Source organism: Chelonoidis abingdonii, chromosome 17 (assembly GCF_003597395.2).
Source record: "Chelonoidis abingdonii isolate Lonesome George chromosome 17, CheloAbing_2.0, whole genome shotgun sequence".
Classification (NCBI taxonomy): Eukaryota; Metazoa; Chordata; order Testudines; family Testudinidae; genus Chelonoidis; species Chelonoidis abingdonii.
In genome coordinates, this window is record NC_133785.1 from 17298705 (window position 1) to 17325502 (window position 26798).

General features: G+C 56.5%; 1 protein-coding gene across 1 annotated transcript in view; it reads left to right on the forward strand.

The window, feature by feature from the left end:
• Nucleotides 1-26798, forward strand: part of COL7A1 (collagen type VII alpha 1 chain) — a 96847-nt gene that overhangs the window by 54099 nt on the left and 15950 nt on the right. The window contains exons 72-109 of the mRNA XM_075073324.1: nucleotides 559-603; nucleotides 1652-1723; nucleotides 2673-2717; nucleotides 3574-3636; nucleotides 4147-4191; nucleotides 5070-5105; nucleotides 5885-5920; nucleotides 6421-6465; nucleotides 8120-8152; nucleotides 8445-8507; nucleotides 8653-8688; nucleotides 9050-9130; nucleotides 10057-10125; nucleotides 10789-10824; nucleotides 11347-11388; nucleotides 11476-11520; nucleotides 11665-11709; nucleotides 12113-12148; nucleotides 12917-12976; nucleotides 14099-14224; nucleotides 15053-15124; nucleotides 16090-16125; nucleotides 17662-17721; nucleotides 18263-18307; nucleotides 18402-18437; nucleotides 18970-19005; nucleotides 19564-19620; nucleotides 20382-20453; nucleotides 21147-21218; nucleotides 21405-21440; nucleotides 21526-21606; nucleotides 22021-22074; nucleotides 22863-22916; nucleotides 23002-23064; nucleotides 23858-23920; nucleotides 24984-25100; nucleotides 26306-26383; nucleotides 26591-26644. Coding sequence (XP_074929425.1) covers nucleotides 559-603; nucleotides 1652-1723; nucleotides 2673-2717; nucleotides 3574-3636; nucleotides 4147-4191; nucleotides 5070-5105; nucleotides 5885-5920; nucleotides 6421-6465; nucleotides 8120-8152; nucleotides 8445-8507; nucleotides 8653-8688; nucleotides 9050-9130; nucleotides 10057-10125; nucleotides 10789-10824; nucleotides 11347-11388; nucleotides 11476-11520; nucleotides 11665-11709; nucleotides 12113-12148; nucleotides 12917-12976; nucleotides 14099-14224; nucleotides 15053-15124; nucleotides 16090-16125; nucleotides 17662-17721; nucleotides 18263-18307; nucleotides 18402-18437; nucleotides 18970-19005; nucleotides 19564-19620; nucleotides 20382-20453; nucleotides 21147-21218; nucleotides 21405-21440; nucleotides 21526-21606; nucleotides 22021-22074; nucleotides 22863-22916; nucleotides 23002-23064; nucleotides 23858-23920; nucleotides 24984-25100; nucleotides 26306-26383; nucleotides 26591-26644 — 2145 coding nt within the window. The remainder of the gene's footprint in view (nucleotides 1-558; nucleotides 604-1651; nucleotides 1724-2672; nucleotides 2718-3573; nucleotides 3637-4146; nucleotides 4192-5069; nucleotides 5106-5884; nucleotides 5921-6420; nucleotides 6466-8119; nucleotides 8153-8444; nucleotides 8508-8652; nucleotides 8689-9049; nucleotides 9131-10056; nucleotides 10126-10788; nucleotides 10825-11346; nucleotides 11389-11475; nucleotides 11521-11664; nucleotides 11710-12112; nucleotides 12149-12916; nucleotides 12977-14098; nucleotides 14225-15052; nucleotides 15125-16089; nucleotides 16126-17661; nucleotides 17722-18262; nucleotides 18308-18401; nucleotides 18438-18969; nucleotides 19006-19563; nucleotides 19621-20381; nucleotides 20454-21146; nucleotides 21219-21404; nucleotides 21441-21525; nucleotides 21607-22020; nucleotides 22075-22862; nucleotides 22917-23001; nucleotides 23065-23857; nucleotides 23921-24983; nucleotides 25101-26305; nucleotides 26384-26590; nucleotides 26645-26798) is intronic.

Sequence of the window (26798 nt, forward strand, 5' to 3'; positions counted from 1 at the left end):
CGGGGCCATCGGTTGCCTGTGGCCATGGGGCTAGATTCCAAATACCAAGGGCAGGGGTAGTGTCTTCTGTGCCCCCCAGGCATGTCACTGATGATTCAAAGTCAATGACTCCTCATGTAGCCCTACCCTAAATCCAGCAGGAATCCCAGGGGACATGGAGAAGTCCCCAGCTGGCTGGCACATGCACCAGCAGGGGAAGGTTTTTGACAGTGTTGCAGTATCATCAGCCACCCGTGTTGTGCTCTGGGCTAGCAGGTGGAGCCTTGAAGGGCTGGAATCAGATACAGTGCCCACAGCCCTGAAGGGAGCACTGACTGTGGAGCACAGAATGGAAGGTCCCTGGGATCTGGGGCCCAAACTAGGGTGGGGAGAACAGGCCAGGAAGTGCATAAAGGACAGTCCTTCACTTTCTCTCATCCCTGCCCCCTTGGGGTGTTGCTGCAGGGTCAGTGTACGGGGCTGTGGGTGTGGGGCTGTCTTCCCCTGGGGATGGCTTCTGCTCTGCCCTCTGAGGGATCATCTGGATCTTTGATCCATGTCCCATTTGTCTTGTCTCAGGGCAGAGACGGCGTGCAGGGTCCTCCAGGGCCCCCAGGACCTAAGGTGAGTGAGTCCCCACCTGGCAATGTTGTCCAGTCTGCCTACTGGGACCAGAGGGTGTTTGCAAAGGACCTGACTTCCCTGCTCCTTGGCATGACAGGGATGGGATAGCTGTGAAGGCCATATGCTGAGCTGCTGGGGAAGCGCATGCCCCATTCTTCCCCACAGCCTCCCACCTCTGGGAGTTGCTTGGGTCTAGACAGCCTTGTCCATCGCTCTTTGGCCAGGACTAAGAAAGAGCCAGCATGACACAGGGCAGATCCTATACACCCCCACCTTCCCCAGGCCTTGAGCCTTTGAGTCCCTATTGTCCAGTGTTATCATGGGGTCCTGCTCTTCAGGCAGCTCAGACACAGGTGTTGGGAAGCCACTGCAGGCAGCAGCCAGGTGACTAACATCACTCTGTTTAGCAGGAGCCTCACCATTGTGCAGCCCCAGTTGAACTAGGAGACAGCAGCTGGGGCAAGTTGCTCCAGGACCTGTCTTTTTAACCAGCAGGTGCCATGGGAAGTCTCCTGAGGCCTGGCAGGGTTAGTCCCCCTCAGCCTGTCTAGCAGGATCAGCACAGCTCTGCTTGGGTCCCAGGGGAGACCACCAGTGACACTCAGCTCTGAACTCTGGGTGGGGCCCTGAAAGGGACGTTCCAGACCCAGTGGACCCAAGGGACACCCAGCTTCATTCGATCTAGTACAGAACATAGAGGAGGTACGAGCCCTGCTGCTTCACAGCATCAGCCAGCCACTCTATGCCCAGGGCTGGAAGAGGCTGGGTAGGTTCTTCCAGAAATGCCCATTATGGGGTTTCTTGTACCTTCCTCTGAAGCAGCTGGGTGTGACCATTGGCCCATGGGCAAGATGGACCCATCAGTCAGATCTGGTCTGGCAGTTTCTGTGGCTCCAGGGGACAAACAGGAATCTTACCCAGAGCATGTGGACAGAGGGGTCGGCAGGTGCCCTGTAGGAGACCAGATTCCCATGGAGGGTTCTCAGTGCTGTTGGCAGCAGAGTTGCTGGCCCTGGGCTGGTGCCTCTCACTGTCCTTTTGTATCCAGGCAGATGTGATGGAGGGGAGCCTCTCAGGTCTTCCAGGGGAGCGTGGACCCACAGGACCCAAGGGAGCCAAGGTTAGTGCGGAGGAGGAGAGAGAAGCCCTGTCTGTACTCCATGTCTCAGTCAGAATTTAAGGCCCAAAGGGCCCATGAGAGCATAGTCTGACCTCCTGTCTGTCACCACCACCAACTCCACACAGCACCGCACATTAAACCCATCTTACCAGATCTCCCAGAGTGCTGCAGGAAATGGAGCAGGTAACTTTCCTCTCCCTGAATTTGGCCCAGTGCCCCAGGATGGTGCTAAGAGGTGGTATGCTGCTGCAGTTGCTGTGTTTCAGATGGGATGTTCGAGGTCCTTTGTGGCCATCAGAGAGCTAATGGCACTTACCACATAAGCCTGGGTTTTAATTGTTGTGTCCTGGTCCAATTTCTGTGTGGAGCAGGACGTCCCTAGATTCCTCCTGTACTTCCAGTTGGCTAAGAGAGTCTCCTTCATAGACTCTTGTTAATGTGCTGTGTGATCTTCAGCAGCCCCCCAGCCCGAAGGTGGCTGCATTTCAGTGGTGGGTAAAATGATTCCTGCTTGTAATGTTATAGGAATCACCCTGTAAGCTCCTGATTTCCTAAACCAGGGTCTTCCTTCAGCCTAGTCTGGAAACTGATACTGCGGTACTGTGAGCTCAGCCCACTCTGGTGACATCACTGTTGTCACAACAATCAATGTACTTTCAAAGGGACGAAGCAGCAGGAGACTGAATGAAACACTAAGTGAGAACAATGGTGGGGCTTGGAGCAGAGGCAGCAATGCTGTCTACTCCTGGATTGGGGAAGGTGGTGGTGGCAGCTGCCACTCAGGAGAGATGTAGGGAGAGACTGGTCTGGAGGTTGTTATAGCCAGGACTCCTGGACTATTCCCTGCTCTATGGGGGTGTGTCCCTGATGGTTGGAGCAGGGTGACTACCTGGCTGTGGTTTGAGCCAGGGCTTTCTGACACTACCATTTTCTTCTTCTTCCTGTGCAGGGAGAGCCCGCTGTGGATGGAGAGAGAGGACCCAAAGGAGATAAGGTCTGAGTGTAGTAAGTCTTCTGGCACCTGCGCTTCACCAGCTTCCTCTCTGACTCTGTCTCGCTCACATCGGGGGATCTCCTCTGCCTGGGGCACTTGACTCTGTCTTTGATCCCTCAGCCTCTCTCTCGCTATCCTTCTGTCTGGCTGCACCGCTGCTCAGCAGGCCTAGGTCTCTGGGTCTGGCCCTCCTGTGTTGGAATCCAGGCTCGGGTGCCCTGCCAAGGCACTACCAAGGCACATTGGAATGGCTCTTTCCCGGCAATGGCAGCTCCTCAGGCTAAGTCTGAGTGGTCCATGGAGAGAGAACTTGCATCCCCCGAGGGGAGCCCTCCAGGGCAAATGTAAAGCATGTCAGCAGGTGATGGTGTGCAGGGGAAGCCGGCCTGGCCACTGCCTGTTCGGCTTATAAACAGGAGACCTCAGCCCCAGGGCTGTCAAGCCAGCAGCTTCCACACACAATCACTCTGGATTGGTTCTTTAAAAAAGAAGGAAAAGTCCACATTATGCTGTAGGCCCTACATATAAACAAAGCAACACGAGCACACCCGCTCCCTGCACTTTACTATGGCATAAGCCCTGCTCCCTCTGCAGCCATGGGAGCCAATTCTCCTGCCAATTTCGAATAAACGTCCAAAGCTGGGCTGTGCTGAGACCTTATATGATGTCTCCCTCCCCAAAGAGCTGGGCAGCACTAGGGAGATGGGGGGGACTCTGGCCTCCCCTCAGGGAGCAAACAGATCAATATCCCAGTGGGTGAGCCTCTCTCTGCCCTGACAGGAGAGGGTCTCGGGTTGGGATGGGTCATGGTGATTTCCTGCTGGTCTTTGTGACGTGCTCCATGTCCCAATTGCAGGGTGAACCTGGACAGAAGGGGGAGAGAGGTGAAGCTGGCGAGAAAGGCAGGGATGGCAGCCCGGTGAGTACTGCTAGTGGGACCAGAACTGCTGGAACAGCAGCAGGGTGTGGGTTGGGACTGAGGTTCACTGGCAGAGCTGGGGCACGAGGCTGCACTGACGGGGGCTGGGGTGCGTTGGCAGAACTGGGGGACGAAGCTGCACTGATGGGGGCTGGGGTGCGTTGGCTGAGCTGGGGGACGAAGCTGCACTGATGGGAGGCTGGGGTGGGTTGGCAGAGCTGAGGGAGTGAGGATGCACTGATGGGAGGCTGGGATGGGTTGGCAGAGGTCGGGGGCGAGGATGCACTGACGGGGGAGGGGGTGTGTTGGCGCAGCTTAGCGGCGGGGGTGTGAGGCTGGGCTAGCACTGGGGAGTGTTAATGTGTATTGGCAGGGCTGCGGGGGTCAAGGCTGGACCACCAAGGGCTAGAGTAAGGTGCTTCAGCAGAGCTGGGGCCTCGGTGCTTCAAAGAGTTGTTAACCCCTTGGTGTCTGTTTTTTACTGTCTGTTCCTTGCCTTGTTTGCTTTAGGGCCTCCCAGGAGAAAGAGGCCTTGCTGGGCCGGAAGGGAAACCGGTGAGTAAAGGCGGGAAGCATCAGCCTGGGAGTGCAGGTGTGGGAGGGGCACGTGGAAATGGGGTGGCCGGAGGAGAGTGTGACAGGCTGGCTTGGAGGCTGCTCGGAGAGGAGTGAGTTGGTCACTTGGGGTTTTCTCAGGAGCCAGAGTCTCTGTGTCAGGGGGTATAGCTGAGGTTGTCATTCCCAGCTGCAGAGACAGGGCAGCTCCCGGGAGACATTCCAGCACCCCAGTACACTGCCTGTTCCCCAGTACCGCTGCTGGGCTCTCTGGAATGTTTGTGGGACAATTCCCTGGGCTGGTAGGGGGACAGGGTGTGATTCAGGCAGGGAGGAAAGACTAGGCCCCCAAACCAGCTGCCTTTGTTCTGTTTGTCATGCTGTATCTTTGTGCTCTCGGCGCCGGGAGGGTTTGGAACAGGTACCCAGAGCTGACTGTGATCAAGCTGGTGGGGGATCCCCAGACAGCCCCCAGTTTGTTCTTGGGAACACGTCCATCTGCATTAACCAGCGAGAGACACTAGCTGTGCTACCGCACAAGGTGCCAACATCGCTGTTCCAGCCCCTTCACACCCCGTGAGCAGCATTCCCCACTGCAACGTCGTGCTGCCAGCTCACATGTTGACATTTTGTGTCCTTCCCTTCCATCCAGGGCCCGCAGGGCTTTAGAGGGCCTCCCGGCCCAGCTGTAAGTAACCCTTCGTGGTAGGCCTTGGTTCTGGGCCCTGGCTGAGGTTCTCTTCCCCAGCTCTTTATCTATTCTGCGCAGCAGCTCTGTCTTGGCATCATATTGTACAGGAGGCCTGGCCTGAACTGGGGCTGCTTCAGGGGCTGCTGTGGTTTCGCTAATTCTGCAGCTTTGAATTGCCTCTTTGCAGGGTATGCCAGGCTTTCCCGGAGTTCTAGGCCGACCGGTAGGTGATTGCCTTCCCCTCTTGTCTTGCGCCCCTCCTGCATGTAGCAAGTACATCCTTCTCCTGCAGAGTCTGGGGCGTTTCTGCTTTCAGGAGCAGTCTGCATTGTAAACTTTTCACAGGGAGGCAGAGATCATGCATCTGGAGGTTAGAGCAGGGACTGGGATTCCAGAGATGTGTGTCCTGGTTCTGACTCACAACTTTGGGCAAGTCACTTACTCTCTCCTGGCCCTCAGTTTCCCCATCTGTAAAATGGGGCTAGTGACTCTGAGGCTTCTCACAGGTATAAAGAGCTCGGAGATCCTTGGATAATGGTGCTAGAGCAAGGCCCACAATGACTGACTGCAGGGCACAGCTGGTTAAGAAGTGCTGACAGCACATAAAGTGAGAGGATTAAAATCCTGTCTGTCTGTGCTGTAAAGCAGGCTGTTGTAAATGCTGTAAAGCAGGCTGGGTTTGCACTGCTGCCCCTATTGTCCCAGACACAGTGTGACATGCACAACAGCATGTGGAGAATATGGGTGCAACCCTGTCGCCTATCGAGTGCGACTTCCCTCCCTCTGCAGGGCCGTGAGAGGGGGCTATGGTATAGTGGCAGGGACACTTCACATGAGGATAACTTGGAGTCCAGAGCTCAACCCTTTTTCAAGAATATTGGTCCAACCAAAACTCAGTTAAACCCAAAAGCCAGTCGGCCTATCTGACTTCTGCAGTGGCAAGAGGTGATCAGTCTCCCAGAGCTCCCATCCAGTACTGACAATTTCTATCCTGTCCTGCAGGGCAACCAGGGAGATCCAGGGCCACCAGGCTCAGCTGTAAGTAACACCAGCCTTCTGTACTTTCTGTTGACCATGGCTGTGCGTGTATCAGAGCCACATCTCTGGTGGCATGGGGGAATCTGCTACTGCCTGAACCCCAACATTCACAGTAGTGTCCAGACGGTTCCTGGAGTCTGAAACCTGCTGGCATGAGATGTCAGCCCAGCACAGAGCTTCTACTGGGAAAGGGGAACAGAAAATGACATCCATTGTCACTCCCAGAGGCACACAAAGTATTTCCGTTCAGCAGTCACCTCCCTGCCAGCCCTCCCCATGGGGCCTGCAAGAGAAGATGTGCTGCAGAGCTGGAGGCACAGCCCTCTGTGTTATTAGCAGGGCCAGGGCGATGTGGAGCTTTTGTGTGTGCGGCAGATTCCAAGGCAGCGAACCAAACAGGAAGCACATCAGTGCTGTCCATGCTGTGCTCCAGAACCAGCTCCATTGCACTGCTGGGCTCTAGCTGTAGCTGGGTATAACCGTCTCCTCTTTCCTTGCAGGGGGTTGTTGGACCACCAGGCGCTCAGGGCCCACCTGGAATAAAGGTGCGTCCCAGACAGCAGCTTCTTTCAACCCGCTGGAGGCTGGAACCTCTGGCCAGAGGAAGCTGGAGTCCTACTGCCTTTACTGGGCTTAGGGACTCCAGGAGGCTGCGTTAGCTGGATGAAGCACTGCAGATCAATGAATTGATATGGAACCCACAGGCATGGCTCATGCATCCACTGGGGAAGGCCTCCAGCTCCTGGGAGCACCAGGCTCCAGGCAGAGCCGCATGTGGGCTGAGAGGGCCATGCATGAGGCTTGGGTGATAGGCACATCCCTGAGCAAGCCAGAGGGTATTGGGCTGCAGAGCATGCAGAACCCTGTGCTAGCTGAAGGGCTTTGCTGCCCCGCTTAGACCCGGGATTGCAAGGGTCCAATTCCAGGTCAAGTACTGCACACGTATGGTTACACTGTCCCCTGGCCACTGTGGTCACAGTGTGTGTGCAATGCAGGCTATGCCCTTATAAGGGTTCTACCTGTTCAGAAGGCCCACATGGCGTTGTCCCATACTATGGAAAGAGTGAGAGGGAGGCTTACTTGGAGACCGGCTGGAGCCTTTGGGCACCCCATAGCACGGGGGACACGGGGAGGGGGTGACAGCAGAGGAGGCTCCACTTTTCCAGCCAAGTAGGTGAGGGGAGTGTGAGTCACAGTAAAGGACCAAGTTCACCCCGGGACATGTCAGCACAGTGAGCCCAGGGCTGAGTGTAGGAAAGGAATGGCAAGGACAAAGTCCATGGAGGGGAAAGAGCAGCAACCCAGGGCTGGGAGATACTGAGTGTGTCCTTGCAGAGAGCACCCTGGGGGGTACCTGTCCCCATCAGTGGTTGGACATCTACCCTGCTCTGCCTCACTTAACCACATGCCAGTGCACACGCAGGACCCAGGCTGGGCCTCCTCTGCCAAGCATCCTCCAGCTGCATTAGCTGTAGGAGGCCTGATGAGCTTTGGTTAGTTTCCTGGAAATGTTGTTCCAGCGAGCGAGCTGATGAGTAAGGGAGCACTCACTGCAGTAACAGACCCCGTGTGGAGCTGACGGTGTCAGAGCCCTGAGAGTGAAGCTCTGGCATCTCCTGGGAACTTGGGTCAGCTCAGTTCCCAGTTGCAGCTGGAATCCCCCTTGTGTGGCTGCTGGATCCTTCCTGCAGGTCTGAACAGCTGGAGCTCCTAGGGCTGAAACAGGAATTGAAGGAGAGAGAACCGCACAAATACCACGTTGAACTCTCTCATGCACAGCTCCCAAATCCACCCATCCCTCCTCCATAGCCAGGCAGCCATAATTTTAGGTGAGAACACCGAGCCGCAAAGGGTTTACTGAACAGGCCTGAGCCAGATGTGGTTGGCATTCCTTGTTCTGTCACCAGACCTGTGCCCTGGCAGCTGTCTGGCAGGAACAATCCTCGGCACACAATCTCGAGAGGCCCATGAGTATTTGCTATGGTCAGTCGCTGTAGAAGCTGGTATTGGGTCTCTGTCTCTGCTGAAGTCCTTTGTAGGCTCCTGAGCTGCCAAGGGGTGGCGTGGTCATCTGAGTGGGGGGTCTGGTTCCTGATAATGTCTGGAGAGGCTGGCTTGAGGCCTCATGGACACCAGCAGCTGGATCTGGGATTGTTGTACCTGCCTGATGGGGGCGTGTAACAGACTCTCTTATTGCAGGGAGATTCGGGTGAGCCTGGCTCCAGCATTCGGGTGAGTAGCTCTGCCATGCCCTGCCATCTCTGCCTCGTCCCTGCTCAGGCTGGCTCTGGCCTTAACTTAGGCCCATGCGGGACCTTACCCAGTGGGTACACACCTGCCCTAAAGGGGGTGCTGGGCCCTTTCCTTCGGGGACAGCTGGTGTGTCCTGATTCCGTGACAGGGCAAGGCCAGGGAGCCTGCAGAGTGACTCTGCCTGGGGGGAGATGCTGTCACTGTGGGACCCACTATCCTAGGGAGAAGCTTCCCCCTGCTCTCTAACACATGCCTCTTTGTTCCATTGCAGGGCTTGCCTGGGCCGCAGGGAAGTGTTGGCCTCCCAGGCCCCTCAGGCCCCCCCGGCCTTGTGGTAGGTAGTTGGTGTGATTTTTTCTTTCATTTGGGTGCCATTAGGGAGCAACGTTTGAATAGTCTCTGTGCTGCTGCCCAGGGTGGGAGATTACCACTTCCTCCTTCGTTGCCTTTGATTCCTGACTGTGTTTGTTTTCTATCAGGGACCACAAGGTGCCCCAGGATTGCCAGGACCAGTGGTAAGCATTGCTAGTGCATAGTTCCCAATAGCCCCCTTGCTGCTATAGGGGGTATGAATTACCAAATTCCCAACTGGCCTGGCTTTGCTGATGGCCCTTCCAATGTCCTGCCACTGGCATTTCTTCTCTTGGCAACCTTTGCCTTTGTGCACGAGTCCATCTGGCAAAGCTGGGCCTTCCTTGGCTGAGAGAGCAGGATCCAGGTGGCCCATTGTGCAGCTGATGCTCATTTCCCTTCTCCAAGGCCTGGAAGTGGCTGGAGGCGTCTGATGAAGATGCTAGCTGTGGAGTGGATTGTCAGCAGTACTATCTACTTCTCCCTCCCCTTGATAATTCCACCTGTTCCATTCCCGTTTTCTAGGGTGAGACTGGAAAGCCTGGCGTGCCGGGGAGAGATGGAGTGCCGGGGAAGGAGGGAGAACCAGGGCTGCCTGGGAAAATGGTATGTCCCACACAGGTGCTGGCAGGGCATGTGCCTCTTCTACAGTGAGCTCCCACAGGAAGGGTGATGGCAGCATTCTCCAGATACTCGGGTGATGGAGGAGTTAGAAATGCCACAGTCCTGCTGCACTCAGGGCCGGCTCCAGGCCCCAGCACGCCAAGGGCGTGCTTGGGGCGGCATGCCGCGGGGGGGCGCTCTGCTGGTCGCTGGGAGGGCGGCAGGCGGCTCCAGTGGATCTCCTGCAGGCGTGCCTATGAAGGGTCCGCTGGTCCCGCAGCTCTGGTGGAGCATCCGCAGGCACGCCTGCGGGAGGTCCACCTGAGCTTCGGGACCAGCGGACCCTCCGCAGCCACATCTGCAGGAGATCCACTGGAGCCGCGGGACCGGCGAGCGGCAGAGTGCCACCCACGGTATGCCGCTGTGCCTGGGGCAGCGAAATGTCTAGAGCTGGCCCTGGCTGCACTGAGCCTCTCCGGCCTTCCCTCCCGTTGTGTGTCTGGTACTGCAGACCATGTGGATCAGCAGTTGTTCTCTGTCTGTCTGTGCAGCTGGCTGCCCTATGACTCTAGCCCAGTTTGGATGACCCAGGAGGTCTCATCAAACCACAAATTCCAGGGAATGTGGCACCTCTAATCAGCACTGAAAGCTTGGCTTTGAATTAAGTGTGGTTTAGATTTTCCATGGCAGCGTGGTGTGTGGAAGAGTACATTGAATTCAACCACTGGAAGTGTGGTATGCAAGAGAGCGAAGTCAGAAGCCGTGTATGATTGGTCAGGTTACCTCCGGGGTGGCCCCACCTCCTGAGAGGGAGCTGGTGGTGGCAGGGCAGCCAAGGGTGCCTGGATGGGAGCATGGAATTGGGGCACAGCTGCACCCATCATGTCCATCTCAGGCCAAGGCTAACAGCTGTGTTGATTGCATGACAGGGTGTGCCAGGACCTGCAGGCCCTGCTGGACCTAAAGGAGCACCAGGGGACGCCGGGCTCCCAGGACAGGTGTGTATGACGTTCTCCTATCTCCCTTGGCTCATTTTCAGAGCCAGCTGTGGTAGGTTACTAGCTCCCTTCAGTGGATTTTCCTCCTGAAGGTGGGAGTAACTCATCCAAAGCCCAGCCCTGCTGGGTGGGGTGGGGTGAGCTGGCCCCTCTCCTGGGCTGTGGAGTGAGTGTCTCCCTCATGGTCCCTGCCTGTAGGTAATAACTCTCTCTCCCTGCCACCCGGGCCAAGCTGTGATGGAGGTGGGACCCTTCAGCCTGCCCTGTAAGGTTGCTCTCCTCCCATCTAAGGATGTGCGGGGTGACCTAGGATTGACCTGTGTGGGTTGCAAGGGGGTCATTACATCCTCTCCCCACCACCAGCCCAACATTCCCTGCGGCAGGAATTCTGCATGCAGGTCCCATACAGGGATGGTGGGGAAATGGTGACAGTAGCTGGGGTTCAGCTGGGCTGGACAGCCCTTCCACGCAGGGGTAGGGAGTTAGTACCCCACTGCCTAAGCCATGGACCAAGCAGCGGTGCTTAGCATTGTGCTCTCTTGCTGTCCTCCTTCGTGTGATTCACTCACTTCCTACCCTGGCCCTTGAAGTGAGAAACCTCCCCCCTGTCCCTTGTGTCACTCCATCTGTTAAATGTCCATATTTCCCCCTACCTGTCTCTAGGCGATTGTCGGCCCTCCTGGGATGAAAGGCGAGAAGGTAAGAGGCTTGAGGGTTAGCTCAGAAATCTGCACAGAAAGTTTCAGAGGGGGAGTGTGGGGACTGGGTGCCAGGACTCCTGGGTTCTTTTTCCAACTCTGGCCTAGAAATTGTGTTAATAATAATGCTGTTAGAGCCCAGTAAAAGCCAGAGAGGGAGAGGATGGTGCTGGAACAGCCTGGAGTGAGTGACCGACCAGCACTTTGGAGCAGGGCTTTCTCAGTGCCACGCTGCCCGTGCACCTGTGTCTGCTCTGGTACCATGAGCTGTATCTGCTCTGGCTTGCCCAGTGCCAACTTCCCCAGTGTCTCTTCAGCCACTTCAGCATCTGAGCAGGAGCACAGGCATCCCAGGCTGCACCAAGAGTGATGGTTTGTGGTGACCAGAATCAGTGGAAGAAGGGAGCCCAGATGTCAGCTCAGGGTGGGAAGGGGGTGGGGAGGCCTGGTGCTCACTTTGTGGGGATGCAGGGGGCACAGGCGGGATGCCTGACGTGCTGAGCCTTTGTGTGTTGCTGTCTAGGGCGAACCCGGAGGGATTGAAAGGAACCTGCTGGGTGAACCGGTAAGTTGGCCTTTCACATCCCTTCCTACTGTTATATCTCAGACTCTGTGCCCAAAGCCAAGCACTAACTCTGCTCTCTACCTGCAGGGTGCCAAGGGCGAGCGAGGCTTACCGGGACCCAGGGGAGAGAAGGTGAGGAACTTCCCCACACCCCATTGCAGGGAGGGGCTTCCACTCTCTGCTCTTACTCACCTCCCTGTGATGGCTCATGGTGCCTTTGTGACCTGACCCATTTCACCCCCCATTGGTGAGTCTCACTCTCTTTCTTCCTGCCAGGGGGATCCTGGAAGACACGGGGAGCCTGGAGACCCAGGGGAAGATGTAAGTACCTTGTAGATGGGGTGCTGGGAATGGCTCGGATCCCCACTGTAGGAATGCTGAGTTCAGGCCCAGTATTAGAGGCAGGAAGAGGCTCTCCCCTGCTCAACCCCCCCATTCAGGTTCTTGTCCTGGGCCCAGCGCTGGAGTATGTTGAGCAGTTTTGGTTTATTTCATTGCCCCACCTGAATGGGAAGTCCTGGCCTTTGTCATAGTAAACGTCTGAGCACGGGCAGCTCCAGCATGTCTGAGATCTGGCTCCAGGGGGGAGGCTACCTTGGTGCATAGTAATCTAGTTCTGTAAAATGGTATACAGCTCACGTTCATGCCCTCAAATGTGTATGTGTGCAGTGAGTGTGCACAGCATGGTTTTTCCTCATTGTTTCCTGTGCTTGTATTTTAACAGGGAGCCAAAGGATCCCCTGGAGTCAAAGGGGAAAAGGTACGTAGTAACCCCGGTACTCGGGCTCCAGTGTACTGAACCTAGAACCTCACTGACACGCCCTGTCAATCACAGAACAGGATGCATTTAGCAGCACTTGGTGGCTCAAACACCCACTTGTCATCTTCCATCTTGCACTCAGGCTCATGCCCCTGAGGTATCTCGCTTACAGTTTGATTGTCATGTGCTGGTGGCTGAGGAGCGGGGAGGATTGTGGCAGCAGTGAGAAGGGAAGGTCTCTGAGTCAGCACGAGACAGAGAGAGCCCTTGGGAGCAGGAGCAGCCGCCAGCTGTGTGTTCAGGGTTACAGGCCTGCTCCGATTGGTGTTTGGCTGGGTGAAAGGCTGATGTGACTGGGCTAATCAGGGCCCTTCTTGCATTGTTTAACAGTGACTGTGATGTTCATGGCTGTGGAAATGGCTGTCACAGTGTCTGTGCCTCATTCCTGCCCTGGCGGGACCCCCCCGAGGCTAAGGGGGGAGTTTATTCTCCAGGGTCCTCAAGCAGGGCCAGCTGAATGCACCCAATTCTGTGACTGACAGGGTGTGCTGGTGAGGTTCTTGTGATGCGGCGGCTTTCCCACTAGGGACTGACTCAGGCCAACCATAGATTGCAACCACTCTCAGTCACCAGCTGGGGCATTGCTTACTGGAGGATAAGTCTGTCCCATTCCCATCGACTCCTAACCCTTGTATGTCCCTATGTATCCAGGCCTCTGCTCCTCCGTATGACCTGACTTACCATTTCTATTCCATCTGCACCATTCAGGGTTCGGTTGGCATTGGCCTGCAGGGACCCCCTGGACAAGATGGGCCTCAAGGTTTGAAGGTAACATCTCCTAAGACTTTGTTAGCACAGAGAACCTCTCCTTAGGCATATGGGGAGTCTGGGAATCAGAACTCCTGGGTTCTCTTCCTGCCTCTGCCTCTAGCTTGCTGAGTGACTTGGGCCAAGCCTCTTCCCTGGTTCTGTGCCTATCTCCCTGTTTGTATAATGGGGTTAATGACACTTGCTCTCTTGTTAAACACCTGCTTGGAAGGTGCATATTATTATTATCAATTTAAAACATGGAGTGAAACGCCACGTACTGGCTTTGGCATCGCTCCCTCCTGCATTGCTGTCTCCTGCTGTACGTGACCTGTCCAGCCTATAGGCTTTCTGCCAAGCCAGGAAATACTGTGAATTTTTACAACACAAGCAAGACGCCCATAATCTTCCCTCTTCATGGAAAATTGGTTATTTGGTAGATTCCTGAGGTCCTTTGAGTGAGTCACAGGACAGTCCTAGATGGGGAGGTGGCAGGAGCCAGTCTAGAAGCAGGACAGGAAGGCCTGGATGACCCCCCCTCCACACCCTGCCTACCCTGCCCCTCACAGCTTTGAGTCTGAGAGAGACTTGTGCTTACAGAGCTCATGTGGAATCAGCACCACTGTTGCTGGACAGCTCCTGCTGGACGCCCTGAAGAGCTGAGACACTCTACTCCTGGTTCCAAACCAATCCTGTGGCAGAGATCTTCAGTGCCCAGTTACCAATGAAAATTACCCCCCTCTCCCTCCGCCATGCATACCCAGGGAAAGCTACCTACCCCAGTGTTACTGCAGAGCGGGCAAGTGCTGGGATCAGGATATCTCCACTCCAATGCCAGCCATCCTCGATATACAGGCCTGACCCCCTCTCTTCTTGGCTGCCTACTTGTACAGGCCTGAGATTCTTTGCCCTGCTTCTGCCTACCCTCGGCATGTGGGTGTTTTTGGCTGAGCTCACCTCCATTTCACTCCTCCCCTCGGGGCTGAGTGCTCTGCCCTGCTAGAGTACAGCATTTCCCTCCAGACTGAAATTGAAGGAGTGTGCAGCCCCACCCCACTGCTCGTCTCTCAGGAGTCTGGCATCAGGGGAGTCCTTCCCAAGTAGCAGGCTCAGCAGCACTGGCTCCTTCTGTCTCCCCTCCAGGGTGACACTGGCTTACCTGGCCCACCAGGATCCCCGGGCTTGCCAGGCATCTCAGGGACCCCCGGCCAGCCAGGTCTGAGGGCAGAAAATGGACAGCCAGGCCCACCAGGACCTCCAGGAGAGAGGGTAAGAGGTGCAGTTACCATCCGGCCCTGAGCTCTGGCCCATCTCACCCCTGCTAAAGCACAACCACTTGGACCACACACCCCGACAGCATGTACTGCTCAACACCAAAGGCCAGTTCACCAGCACGACTGCGTGGCTCCCCAGCTTCTGCCCTGGGCCTGGGCCTGGAGGTGCATGCAGGGGAGCCAGATTCTAAAGGGAGGCCACTGGGTGAGCCCATGAGACATTCCAGAGCCCTGAGGCTTTCTGTCCATGGACTCCTTGGTGCCGGCAGGCAGGGCCTCCTACTGCAGGAGTGTAAGGGGTCGATGAAAGAAGCAAGGGAAAAGACCATGTAGGACCTTCCTGGCCACCCCCAGACCAGACTTTTCCCTGCAGCGCTTTCTCCAACCCAATGTGAAGTATGCTCCAGCAAAGCACCTTCTATCAGCTCCCTCCTGTGACGTGCAGAGAGTCTGCAGCACCCCCTTGAAGGGTTAAATGTCCTTTCTCCACTCACTCCTCCTCCCTGGTCACGTGTGGTGGTGCCTGCCCACACAAACAGGGCTCTCCTTCCTGGCAGGACCCAGGAATTCACCTCGAGCTGCACAGTCCCCCTCCCATGAGAACACTTGCACTTGCCTCCGCCTGGTGCCCTGAGTATGAGCTCTGCCATGGACGAGCTCGGTGAAGAGAGATGCCCCAGGGCCATGGGGCTTGACCTCTGCCCTGGAGAGGCCTTAACTGTGCTCCCTTTACAGCCAAGGCCACTCCAGGCCATTCGCTAGCTGTGAAGTGGGGCCTCACCGTGGCCAAGGCCTCTCTTGATTGATGTATTTTTCCTGCTAGGGTTTGATTGGCTTCCCTGGAAGAGATGGCACCTCTGGATCACCAGGGCCTCCAGGCCCCCCAGGGCCAGCAGTGAGTGTTGGGCATCTGGGGCCAAGAGTGCTGGGTTTGTAGCTAGGAGGAGGAAGATGGTTTTAAGGGGGTGCAGCTATTGCTCCCCCTAACTCAGCATCTCCCTGTGTCTCTCAGTAGATGCCCTGCACAGGGTCGGGGAGGGAGAACTGGGCAGGGTGCTGGAAAGAACCTGCTGCCCTGTCAAGAGAAGTCAAACGGCCAAGCTCTCTGGGGAGCAAACAAACAGTGCAGGAGGTGACAGGCAGTTGCCCTGGGCCAGGAAAGAGGCTGTTAAAACCCAAGCCAATGCCACTTTGCACAGCTCCAAAGGGAGGGATTTAAAAGGTCAAGTGCCCAAAAGCAGGCGGGCTGGGTGTCTAATGCACTTGGGCCATTGCCACAGCACAGGCACGCTGTCTGCTTGCACACACAGCTGTGACTCTTGCTCACCACTTGCACACACAGTCCCAAGGATTGTGTGAGATCTTCTAGCCCCCAATCCCAAGCATGGGGTTCACCTTTGAGTGACAGAAAAATCTCCTGCTTATCCCAGTGCAGGCACCCATAGGGGTCTCTCTGTGGACTGGAGCCAGAGCAGCTTTGCATCCAGATTCAGAGCTGGGCGACAGGCTTACATGAGTATCATTGAACTATTCCCTTGAGTGGGTTGGGGTCATAGAGGGATGGCTGGACAGATGAATATCTGCATTTCTCCAACTAAAACTTCCTCTGCCTGCCTGTTCGCTTGTGTTAACCCCCTGTTGCCACTAGTGCTGCCCAGGGCCAGATAAATGAAAGGGAAGCGAGGTGAGTAGTACGAGTGACATGGCTGAGGTCTGACCTCTCTCCCTGGTGTAATTGTAGTTGGCACCTGGACCAGGGCAGCACTGATCTCTGTATCTTGTGATATAGTAAACCCCCAGGGATCGCTTCACAGGCCCCCAGGCTGGGCCTGGTACACTGATCTGTCTCTCTTGTTTCAGGGGGCACAAGGCATCCCAGGACTGAAGGGTGACAAGGTAGGCTCTGGTTTTACCCTTATTGCACCAGCCCAGGGCCGGTGCAAGGATGTTTCACGCCTTAGGCGAAACTTCTACCTTGCTTCCGTCCCCGAGCCCCTGCCCTGAGGCGCGCCCCCCTGCGGTGGCTCCCCACCCCCACCCTCCACCCTGAGGCACCCCCCTGCCCCAGCTCACCCCTGCTCCGCCTCCACCGCGAGCACGCCGTCACTGCTTCACTTCTCTCGCCTCCCAGGCTTGCAGCACCAATTAGCTTAGGCGCTGCAAGCCTGGGAGGTGGGAGAAGTGAAGCGGCCACGGCGTGCTCGAGGAGGAGGTGGGGCAGGGGTGAGCTGGGGCGGGGAGTTCCCCTGCATGCCCGCCCCCTTACTTGCTGCAGGTGACGTTCCCCTACCCAAGCTCCCTCCGCCTAAATGGCGGTGGCAACCGGGGCAGCTGAAGATCCAGCCGCCGCGGTCACTGCCGAAGAAAACGCTCCCCCCCCAAATCCTAGTGCTCTAGGTGACCACCTAGGTCACCTAAATGGTTGCACCGGCCCTGCACCAGCCTCCTGCGGCTCCTGGAGTGGGGGAGGAGGGCATGTATTCTCCAAGGGCCCCAGTTAGAGGGTTTTTTTTTCTTGCTTGGTGGATGTTCCTTGTTGCCTTCGAATAACACCTCTCCCCTTTGGGGGATGGGTCACTGGAGGAACCCAGACTTTTCTCCCCTGGTGCAGCTTTGGGGCTAGTGATGTTGATAGATGGAGATTCAGGGACATCTCAGAGCTACCTACAGGTGAAGCCCTTGGGGTGAAGTGCATCTCTGACCCATTTGCAAAGGCCTCTTTTTTTCTCCCTTCCTCTTGCCTCTGGTGCAGTTGCTTGTCTCTGAAGAAGCCTGTTGTGGGGAGTGATGGTGGAGCCAGGCCCCATAGGTTGATTCTGGGACTGGCAATGCTGTTACCATGCAGGTACCGAGGAGCAAATGAGCTCCTGCCCTGTTGCATGACCCGACTTCCCAGTTTGAGGGCATGTGCAAGCAGAGCCAGGCAGCCAACAGACAGCAGCACCCCTGGAGGTGCAGGTGGCACGAGGATCCTGCCCCCTACATGAAAACCTCTGAGCAGCAAGGAGAGGCCATGGCTTCCTGGCTTTGCCACATGTGTGGTTGTCAAGCCATGCAATCTCTTGTATGTGCAGGGTAGGGTTGCCAATTTTGGTTGGATATATTCCTGGATGTTTTATCACATGACATAATCTTTCATTAAAGATTAATCTTTAATTCCTGGAGACTCCAGGCCAATTCCGGAGGGTTGGCAACCCTAGTGCAAGCCTGTGTCCCATGCAGCATGATGCTAGAGATTTCTGGAGCTGGGACAAAGTGAGCAGGCAGAGGGAATGGAAAGGGGCAGCCAGTGGCTGGATCCATCAGAGCCCGGGTAGTGCCTGACTCAGGCAGCTTGGGCAAGATGTGCAGGATTGCCACTTACCTTGGCTCATTCAGAGAATGCTGCCATTAGCTACAGGGTCACTAACACTCTGTCTCTCTGCCCTGTAGGGGAACGTGGGAATTGGACAGCCGGGCCTTAGAGGCGAGCGAGGAGACCCAGGGCCACGGGTACGTATCTGCCCTATTGCCTCTCCCAGCTCTGAGTGCAGATCCTGCTAACCCACCCTTCTCCCCAGCACAGCACAACACAACACATTGATCCCGCAGGGCCAGAAAGGCTTTCCAGCCTGCAGTTCAGCATTGGGAAGCATGGCATGTGCCCCCTTGCGGCACTGGGGACTCCACCAGGCCTTGTGGCTTTGGGATACTGGCACGGCTCTGCATGGGCCGAGGATATGTGGAGCTGTCTTGGAGATTAGAGATGAAGAAGACGCATTTGGACCTTTCGAGCCCATCTCCCTGAGGAGAGCCTCTTCTTGGCACACACCCTGGCTGGGGCTGAGGAAAGCCCACAACTGGGTACCCTGGAGGCATCCCGTGCTCAGGACCCTCCCCAAGGCTGACATCACTGCCCTGGGGCTTTGCTTTTTGCCCCCTTCACCATGGATCAGAATGGCAGGATATGGAATTGACCCCCTGTGCCCTCGGGGCCCAGCTCTCCTGGCCCTGGCCTTGTGCTCTGTCTCACGGTCCTTTTCCTCCTTGGCAGGGTGAAGACGGACGCCCGGGGCTGGAGGGAGATCGTGGGCCTGCGGTAAATACCTTCCTCCTCCCCTCGCCTTGCCCTTTAACCAGGGGCTGGGATTGGCTCCTGCTTGCCAGTGACTCCCTTTCTCTTTTCCTTTCAGGGGCCTCCCGGAAACAGAGGAGAGCGTGGCGACAAAGTAAGCAACCTACTGGTGGGGGGCAGTGGAGCTGGGGGAGGGGAGTCTTCTCCCACCCGCCCCTCCATCAGGCCGCTATTGAAGTACAAGCACCTGCCCATGGGATACAATCCCACTCTGATGGGGTTGAGTCAGGGTATTGCCCAGCCTGCTTGGGCTGCTGCCTGACCAGGGCTGTCTCCTCTCCAGGGGAGCTCATGGCTTGTTCTCCCTCTTGCTCTCATTTCTCCCAGTTCTAATAAAGTCAGATGTGAACCTGTTTCCCTCTGATCCTGAGCCCCCCACTCATGCCTCCCAGGACCCCATGAACTTCCCTAGGTTTGGGGTTCCCTAGGCTCTTGGGGCTCCTTCCAACCACGCTCCTCCCCTCTGAGTGTCACGGTTCTGGCTGGTCTCTCTTTACTGCTCTGAGGGAGGCCCTCAGGTTTGGTAGTGGCCTGACGGTCTGTAGTGGGAATGGGGCCTGACAGTTGTGAGACCCACGTGCCCCTGGGTGAGACATGTTTCTCACTCACGCTCTCTTCCCTTCTAGGGAGATGTTGGAGCTATGGGGCCCAAAGGAGACAAGGTGAGTTCCCCATTTACTCGCTGCTAAGGGCTCATCTGCTGATCACTAGACCCAACTGCCACACCAGAATGGCCCATTTGCCTTCAGACCTGGGAGTGTCTGGGCCACAGTCCCCAAAAAAGGTGGGAAAGTAATTCTGCACTGGCACAAAGCGTTTCCATCTGCCACCTACACACCAGGCGCTCGTGCCCAATTGCAACTTCGCCAAATGCTGCCACAGCATGTCCACCCCATGTGAACCTTTCCAGTGCTAGTGGCCAGATTCCTGATCAGACACTCCTTAGCCCTGGGGCTTTTCCAGTAACCTCTGCCCGTGTCCCTGGGTGGCAGCCCCCAGGGTTCTTGCCACTGGCCTGTATAGTCCTTGGACCTGCCCTTGCTGCGGTGAGGCCCCTGGCAGTGTGGGAAGCTGGACTCTTGACTGGCTTGATGGCCAGCAGATGGTCCTTGGGCACATGACCCTGTTTAAACCCATAGGATTGCAAACTGCAGCATGGGTCAGTGGTTTATTTTGAGCTCTCATTGGCTGCTTTGTGGTTTTTTTCCCCCTGTGTGCAGGGTGAAACTGTCATTGTGGAGGGGCCGGCTGGAGTCCGGGGGAGCAAGGGGGAGCCGGTAAGAACCCTACTCCATAGAGCAGAGGTTTTCAAACTGTAGGGTGCAGTCTCTAGGGGGGTGTGGAGGAACTTTGAGAGGGTGAGCATCGACACCAGGTCTCTTGGGCCAGCCCTGCACAGTGGGGCTCAAGCCAGCCCCACACCATCTCCACCCTGCGATTCTCCTCAGGGGTTCACCCAGCCTGCAGGTCAGTGTCAACATCCACCGTGGCTGCACTGATTTCCGTTCCCAGCAGCCTCTGTGCCCAGTGATGGCTCCGCTTCCAGAGACCATCACACACGCCTTCCCCCACCCTGAAAACCCTAGTGGGGAGGGGCATGTATTGTGTCTATTTTTGTCTGGGTTGGCGGGGTGCAACCAAAAATTATAACTCAAAATGGGGCGGGGTGGAGCTTGGCTCAGAAAGTTTGAAAACCACTGCAAGGGCCTGTTGCCCTGGGCTACTCCCAGGATGCTTTGAGATTTATCAGCCTGGAGGTGTTTCCTGCTGTTGATCCTGTAGCTGCTAGGTCCGCCCCGCCCATGACCCCCTCTTGCCTTGGGGTTTACACCCTAGATGTCATCAGACGCTTCTCCTGTGTATCCCCTTATGCCAGTTCCCACGTCCCTTTAGCCAGATAGACCAGACTCCACCCCAGGAATCTCCCCTCCAGTCCCAATTTGTGCCTTATTCTTTTCTGAATCCCAGCCCCTGGGTCATCCTCCTTGCGCTGTCAGGGGACTGACACCCTGCACCCTCTGCTCTTTCCCCTGCCCAGGGAGACCGTGGCCTGAAGGGGATGGAAGGGGAGAAAGGCGACAAGGGTGACCCGGGCCTCCCAGGAGAGAAGGTACGTGAGTGAGCAGCGGGAGGACAGGCAGGTGGGTATGGGAGCATGCCTGTCTGAAAGCTGTCCCAGAGGCTTGGGAGAAGCCACAGAGCACTGGAGGTTTGGCAGGACTGAGAGCAGGTGCTGTGATGACTGGGCATTGTGGAGCACAGCCAGCCCAAGGACCTAGGAGCTGGACGCTTTGTACCCTTTGCTTGCTGTGAGTGCAGCCGTCGAGAGACGAGGGGCTTTAGGCTGGTGTCAGTGGGAGCTGTGGGGCCCAGTTATGGAGCCGAGACCAGCAAGGAGGAAGACAAGAGAGAGGCGGGTCACTGGACGCTGCAGGAGAACAGGCTCAGATGTGATGGAACCGGCTCAGTTCCAGCCTGCGTCATACTCTGCTGATGGCTCCGGGGCACCCCGTCCTGGCTAGCGCCAGCCTCGCTGTGCCACTGGCAGTGGTGGTGGTGCTCAGCAGAGAGTGGCCCCTGGACACCTCCTTTCACGGAGGTGCAGCAGTCTGACGTGGAGGGGAGTTGGCTAGTGAGTCACTGCCGTGGGGAAGCTAATCAGGGACATTTTGTTTCTCTCATTTGGGGACCTTTTGTTAGAACCTAATATAATTTCAGAGGCTGGTTCTCTCCCTCCAGCTGCCTGGTGGGAGCAGGGGGCACTTTCCTCAGGCTGTGCACTGATATGTGCTTTCACCCGCAGGGAGGAAGGGGTGAGCAAGGGGAAAAGGGCTCCACAGGCTTTCCAGGAGCACGCGGCCCCGGGGGGCAGAAGGTAAGAATAGCCACAGATGTGCCCAGCCCTGCATGTGCCACTTATGCTCAGATGTAGGTGTGCCCGCAGGTGTGTGTGCACACAGGCCTGCTAGGCCATCTGCTGTCTTGATCCTGGCACGTACCTGCGGGTGTCACTCCAGCACCGAACCCCTCCGGCCCTGACCCAGTGTCTTTTCCTTTCCAGGGTGAAGTTGGCAAATCGGGAGACCCCGGAGAGTCGGTGAGGAACTTTCCTGTGCTGCTGTTTTTCACCCATTGCCCGGGAGCAAAGCCCAAGAGTCACTCTACGTTTCCTCTTTCTCCAGGGCCTGCCAGGAAAGGATGGAATCCCAGGAGCAAGAGGGGAGAAAGGGGACATGGGGCCATTGGGAATGCGAGGCCCGAAGGTGGGCAATTCCTTTGTCTGTCTGTCTGTCTCCTCCTGTGGCCCTGAGAGACCCTGCCTACCTGTCTGGGCCAGATGTAGCCCTAGGGCAGACCAGAGGGAAGCTGAGCCCACTCACCCCACTCTCTTGGGGCCAAGCACCTTGGGGAGAGAGGAACCCCCCGTGTGCCTTCAGGATCAGTGTCAGGGAACCCCCAGACCACCAATTGGCCCCTGGGAATGGGCTTGGACGCAGTGCACCCTCCTAGGAATGTGTTCGGTGGCATCAGCTGCATGACATTGGTGGCCTTGATAGCCCGAATTTCTCCCCCTTGATAACTGATACCCAGCATAGACCCTGCCTGCAAAGCCTGCCCCAGGGATGAGTGGCGAAGCGGGTCACAGAGCTGTGTTGTGACTTCTCTCTTCACTGTAGGGGGATCGGGGAACGAAAGGTGCCTGTGGCCAGGATGGAGATAAGGGGGAGAAGGTGAGTGTTCATGGGTGTGCACAGTTGACCCCCCTTCTCCACCCAGTCAGCAGAGGTGGGGACACTTGGATCCAGAGGCGGCAGAGCCACCACGCTAAAGGAAGGTGGGACTGCAGTGAGTTGGGATGTGCCAGTGAAGCTGCCCAAGAGCCCTGTGCTCCTCGCAGAGCTGAATGGGTCCCTGGGGAAATGACTGATGCTTAAGGGCTTCTAAGGGAATAAAGGCTGCCCTGGGGGCCAAGAGGCTTATGGGAAGTGGGGATAGTTCAATCCCCGGCTGGTAGAACCCAGTGGAGCTAACTCTGGGCCCAGTCTCGTCCCCAGGGCAGCCTAGTCATGTCACTTGGCTGGGGTGCTATGGAACTCAGCTCCGCTAGACCAGCACTGGCCCTCTGAGCCACCAGTGAGGTCTGTATGGCGGACGAGGGAGGGGCCTTTGAGAAGCCCCAAGTATCAGCCCTGCAGCACTGGAGGGCCCTAGGGATTCTGTGGAGGCTACTGAGGAGATTGAGGAAGGTGGGGGGGACCCTCAACCCCGTCCCTTTGGAGCCCTAGTGTTGTATGGCGCAGCAACCCCCAACCCAGGAGGGGTGAGTCAATGTCCACTGCTCAGTGGACTGGCTTCCCTTGGAGTGGAGGAGGAAGCCACGGGCTAGATATAACTCCACTGGTGAAGCAGTCCGTGCTCTAGGTATGAGCCCAGCATGGAGGGGCCAGGACGTTGCCTGGGCTGGTTCCCCATTACCCTGCTGTCTCCCCTGACCTGTGTCTCCTTCTGCCTCCTCTAGGGCGAGCTGGGGATTCCAGGCCGAATGGGACTTCCAGGAAGGAAGGGCGAGCAGGTAAGTGCACCCAGCTGGCTCCAAGAGCAATGTGACATGAGCACACCTGGACTGGCCAGAATGAACATCTGGTTTGTTTTCCTAGGGAGAGCTGGGCATGCCTGGAACTCCAGGAATCCCAGGGAAAGAAGGTCTCATGGGACCCAAGGTAGGGATTAAGGAACAATAATGTTTGGGGGGTGGAGCAAGGTCTGTGGATGAGGGGCTGCTGAGCAGCTTGGTGATCGCCCTCTTCAGATCCTGGCCTTCACTGGCCGGAGCTGCCTCACTGACTGTTGGTTAATAGCGTGTGCCACGGCACGTGTCCACGTTATGGGCAGACAGTGGGATTTCTCCAGTGCTGCTAATAGAGGCACCAAAGCTGCCAGAGGCTCCTCATTAAGATGACACTACAGACCTTTCCAGTGCACTCAGACCTGAGCGTGGGGAAGTCATTAGATGCTGGGACATGTTGATGTTTCTGATCTAACTGCTGTTAGACTCTGTACAAACCTGAAATTTGGGGCCCAAGCTCACCTGACAATGGCACCTCTACCCAGTTGCGGATTAGCTACTGGGCCAACGGGCCTGTTCCCAGGGACCCTGGCCAATTGGGGGGCCCAGGAAAATGGGCGACCCTGTGCCCTGACCTGCTCCTCCTGCCCAGCGCTCCTGCGAAGTGGGGCAAGCCCTTGCACCCCGACAGCACGCCCTGGCTGGGGCGTCAGGCTGGTGGAGTGGGGCAAGTCCCTGAGCCCTGATCTACTCCCTGGCTGGAGCATCAGGCTGCCAGAGCGGGGAAAGCCCCTGTGCCCCAACCCTGTTCCCCGGCAGGAGCGCCGGGGCGGGGCAGGGACTGCAGGAACAAGAGGCAGCCTGCTCTGGCTCCACAAAACTGTAATCCGCCAGTGTCCCTACCCCAAATCTCCCTAGAAAAACCACCTTGTTCTTTGCCTTCCCAGGGTGACAGGGGATTTGATGGTCAGCAGGGAGCCAAAGGAGACCAGGGAGAGAAAGGAGACCGGGTGAGTTCTGCTTCACTAAGGGCCAGACTTCAGTGCCCTTGAAGCTCGTGTTAGTGGGATCAGAGCTTATCCGTAAGTGCTTAGGAGTTTGGTAACTTCCCCACAGGAGCCTTCTGCTGCTGCTATGGCAAACCCCAGCATGATGGCAGAGCTCTGGTGCCCCGACTTGCTAATTGCTGGACAGTTTTCAGCCACTGACCGTCAGTAGCTTGTTGCCTGTTAACCAGAACCAGACACTGATGTGTCCTGTTGGGTGTAAGGATCTGCCCGGCCAACTGGAGAACCGTGATTTTCAAACCAACACAAGGGTCCCAGCACTGACTTGAAACTCCTCAGTATCCTCCCTTCCAGAGGATTCTGGCATGGCAGAGCCAGTGCGTCAGGCTGTGGCAAAAGTGGGACTGGAGCAGAGTCAGTTCACTGTTAGAACTCCCAGCTAGTGAGAGCACTCACAGCCCTGCAGGCCTGATGGAGAATATCTGTGATTCTTCCACTGACAACTGGTACCGTCTGGCATCTCCCCACGGATCCTTTGCTGTCCTGCAGCTTGGGGGTGGGGGTAATGGGGGGGGGGTAGAGCATCTATGCCATATTGCCAACCCCAAGTATTAAAAAATCAGGAGTCGAGCCCTAAAAAAATCCCAAGATTGACTGGCTGAAAATTTGACTTTTTTTTTTTTTTAAAGGACTAAATGTTGGGTTCTTTACCTTCTGGTTTGGGGGCCTTAAGGATGCACTCAGGACACATTTTTCAACTTCTCTCTGCGACCAGGAGGGCGAGACACTTGCTCTTTTAAAAATGCAAGTTGAAATTCTCACGTAATCACAGAATTTGAGGAGCTGGGGTTCTAAGAAAACCCTCAGCTATGCTGGGTCCTATCATGAAATTGTGAGAGTTGGCCACACGTCTGTCAATAGACAACCCCTATCTCAAATGGTACAGAGCAGGTCAGTGCTGTGGGAGATTGACTCAGTGTGGGCCAAGGTGCCAGTCTGTCACACTCCCAGTTTGTACTGCCCTGTGTGGTTCATGCCCTTCCTAACCCCTCCCTTTTTTCCTCAGGGTACTCCAGGCATTATTGGCCCCCCAGGCCCGAGGGGCAATGATGGAGCACCTGGCCCACCTGGCCCACCAGGTAGCGTTGGCCCTAAGGGCCCTGAGGGGATTCAAGGGCAGAAGGTAAGAACCTCTTCCCTGTGCATGGCCATTTCCCTACAGTTTCTACCTATCCCTCCCGACCAGGGCAGTGTTGCCCTCTGAATGGCCAGCAGGTGGCGAGCTCCTGTCTTCTGCTGCCTCTGGAACTCCACAAGGAAACAAAAACTGGACCCCAAACCCCAGTGCTCTCCCAGCCCTGGCAACAAAGGGACCAGTGTCTGATGGGGAGCAGCAGCCTTTTCTGTGCAGCATTTAGGAGCAAGAGACCACCTGAAGGGAGAGAGAGAGCTTGCAGGGGTTCCTTGGCAGGCGCAGGGTAGATAAAGCAGTTCCCCTTCCCCTCCTGTCTGTTTCAGTTCTGCCTGGTCATATCCCCATCCCAGGGCAGTAAGGAGGGCCCCAGACTTGGCTGCAGTTAGCAGGCAGCGAGGAGGTGGTAGCTAGACTCTGTTTAAGCAGGATCGGCTCCATCCACCTTCTGAATCTATGAACAGTGCCATGCGAGTGATGTGCAGAGGCTGTTGGAGTGACAGGCAGTGTTGCTCACTGGTTAGAGCAGGGAGCTGGACGTCAGACTCCTGAGGTCTATTCTCAGCTCTGTCACTGGCTCACGCTTTGACTTGGGTCAGTCTCGTAACCTCTCTCTCTCTATCTCTGGGATGATTTCCTCGCCCTAAAGGGATGGTGGGCTTCGTTAATGAATGCTGCAGCATGCCTCCGACCCTGTGCTGGAAGGCATCCCGCAGGGGTGCAGTGTGTTCACTCTGGCTGTGTTCTGGAGCACTGCTATTTCATGACATCCCATTCGCCCCCAAGGTCAGCTTCAGGGTTGCCCTGAACCCAGCCCGAGGACACCGTGCATGGTGTCTTCCCCCCAGTGCTGCGTTTTTGGTCAGATCGGATTGCTCCTCTAGGGGACAGTTCTCACCTACAAGGGCACAGGGGACCTGCCTTTGAGGACTTCTCACTGGGGATAGGGAGATGAAAGCAGAAGAGTCTAATGTTTTGGAAGCGGCTGAGAAATCTCTCTTAAAATAAGTGAGACTGTCAGCGTACCAGCTCATTTAGAAACACGTCTAGGGAACAGCCCCGTTCCCTCCAAGAGGGAGCTCTGGGGCGTGGGGAGGGTGGTAGATCCGGTTCTGGGATACTGCCTTTCTCTGGGTGGCCCAATCCTAGAACTCCCCTTGCCAGCCAGTGTCTCAGTGTGTATGTTCCTGCTGCAGGGTGAAAGAGGCCCTCCAGGGGAGTCGACTGTAGGGACCCGAGGCGTCCCTGGGATTCCAGGAGAGAGAGGAGATCAGGTTTGTAAGCATGTTTCTGACTCATTGGATGTGCATTGCCTGCTCGAATGCTTGGCTCTGCTTGGACGTATTTGCTGTACCTTGAAACCCACCCCATCAGGCAAAGAGGAGAGCTTCCTAGGGGGCTGCAAGGGTTCTGCAGAGGGTGGGTGTCTCCTGGCTCAGGGGGTTGCGTGCCTCTTGATTTCTTATTTGGCTTGTTTTCAGGGGAATCCGGGACTCGAAGGCTTGAGAGGAGAGAAGGGGGACCCTGGCATGACGGTGAGAAGAGAGCTCCCTGAGGTCTTGGAGCAAAGCCCTGACCCGCAATGACAACACATCAGTGCTACTGCGCAGTCAGAGCAGTGAGATACTTCCCTCTCCCAGGGGCTGAGACTGGCTCTTGTCCTGCCTTCCTGCATGGCAGGCTCGAGGC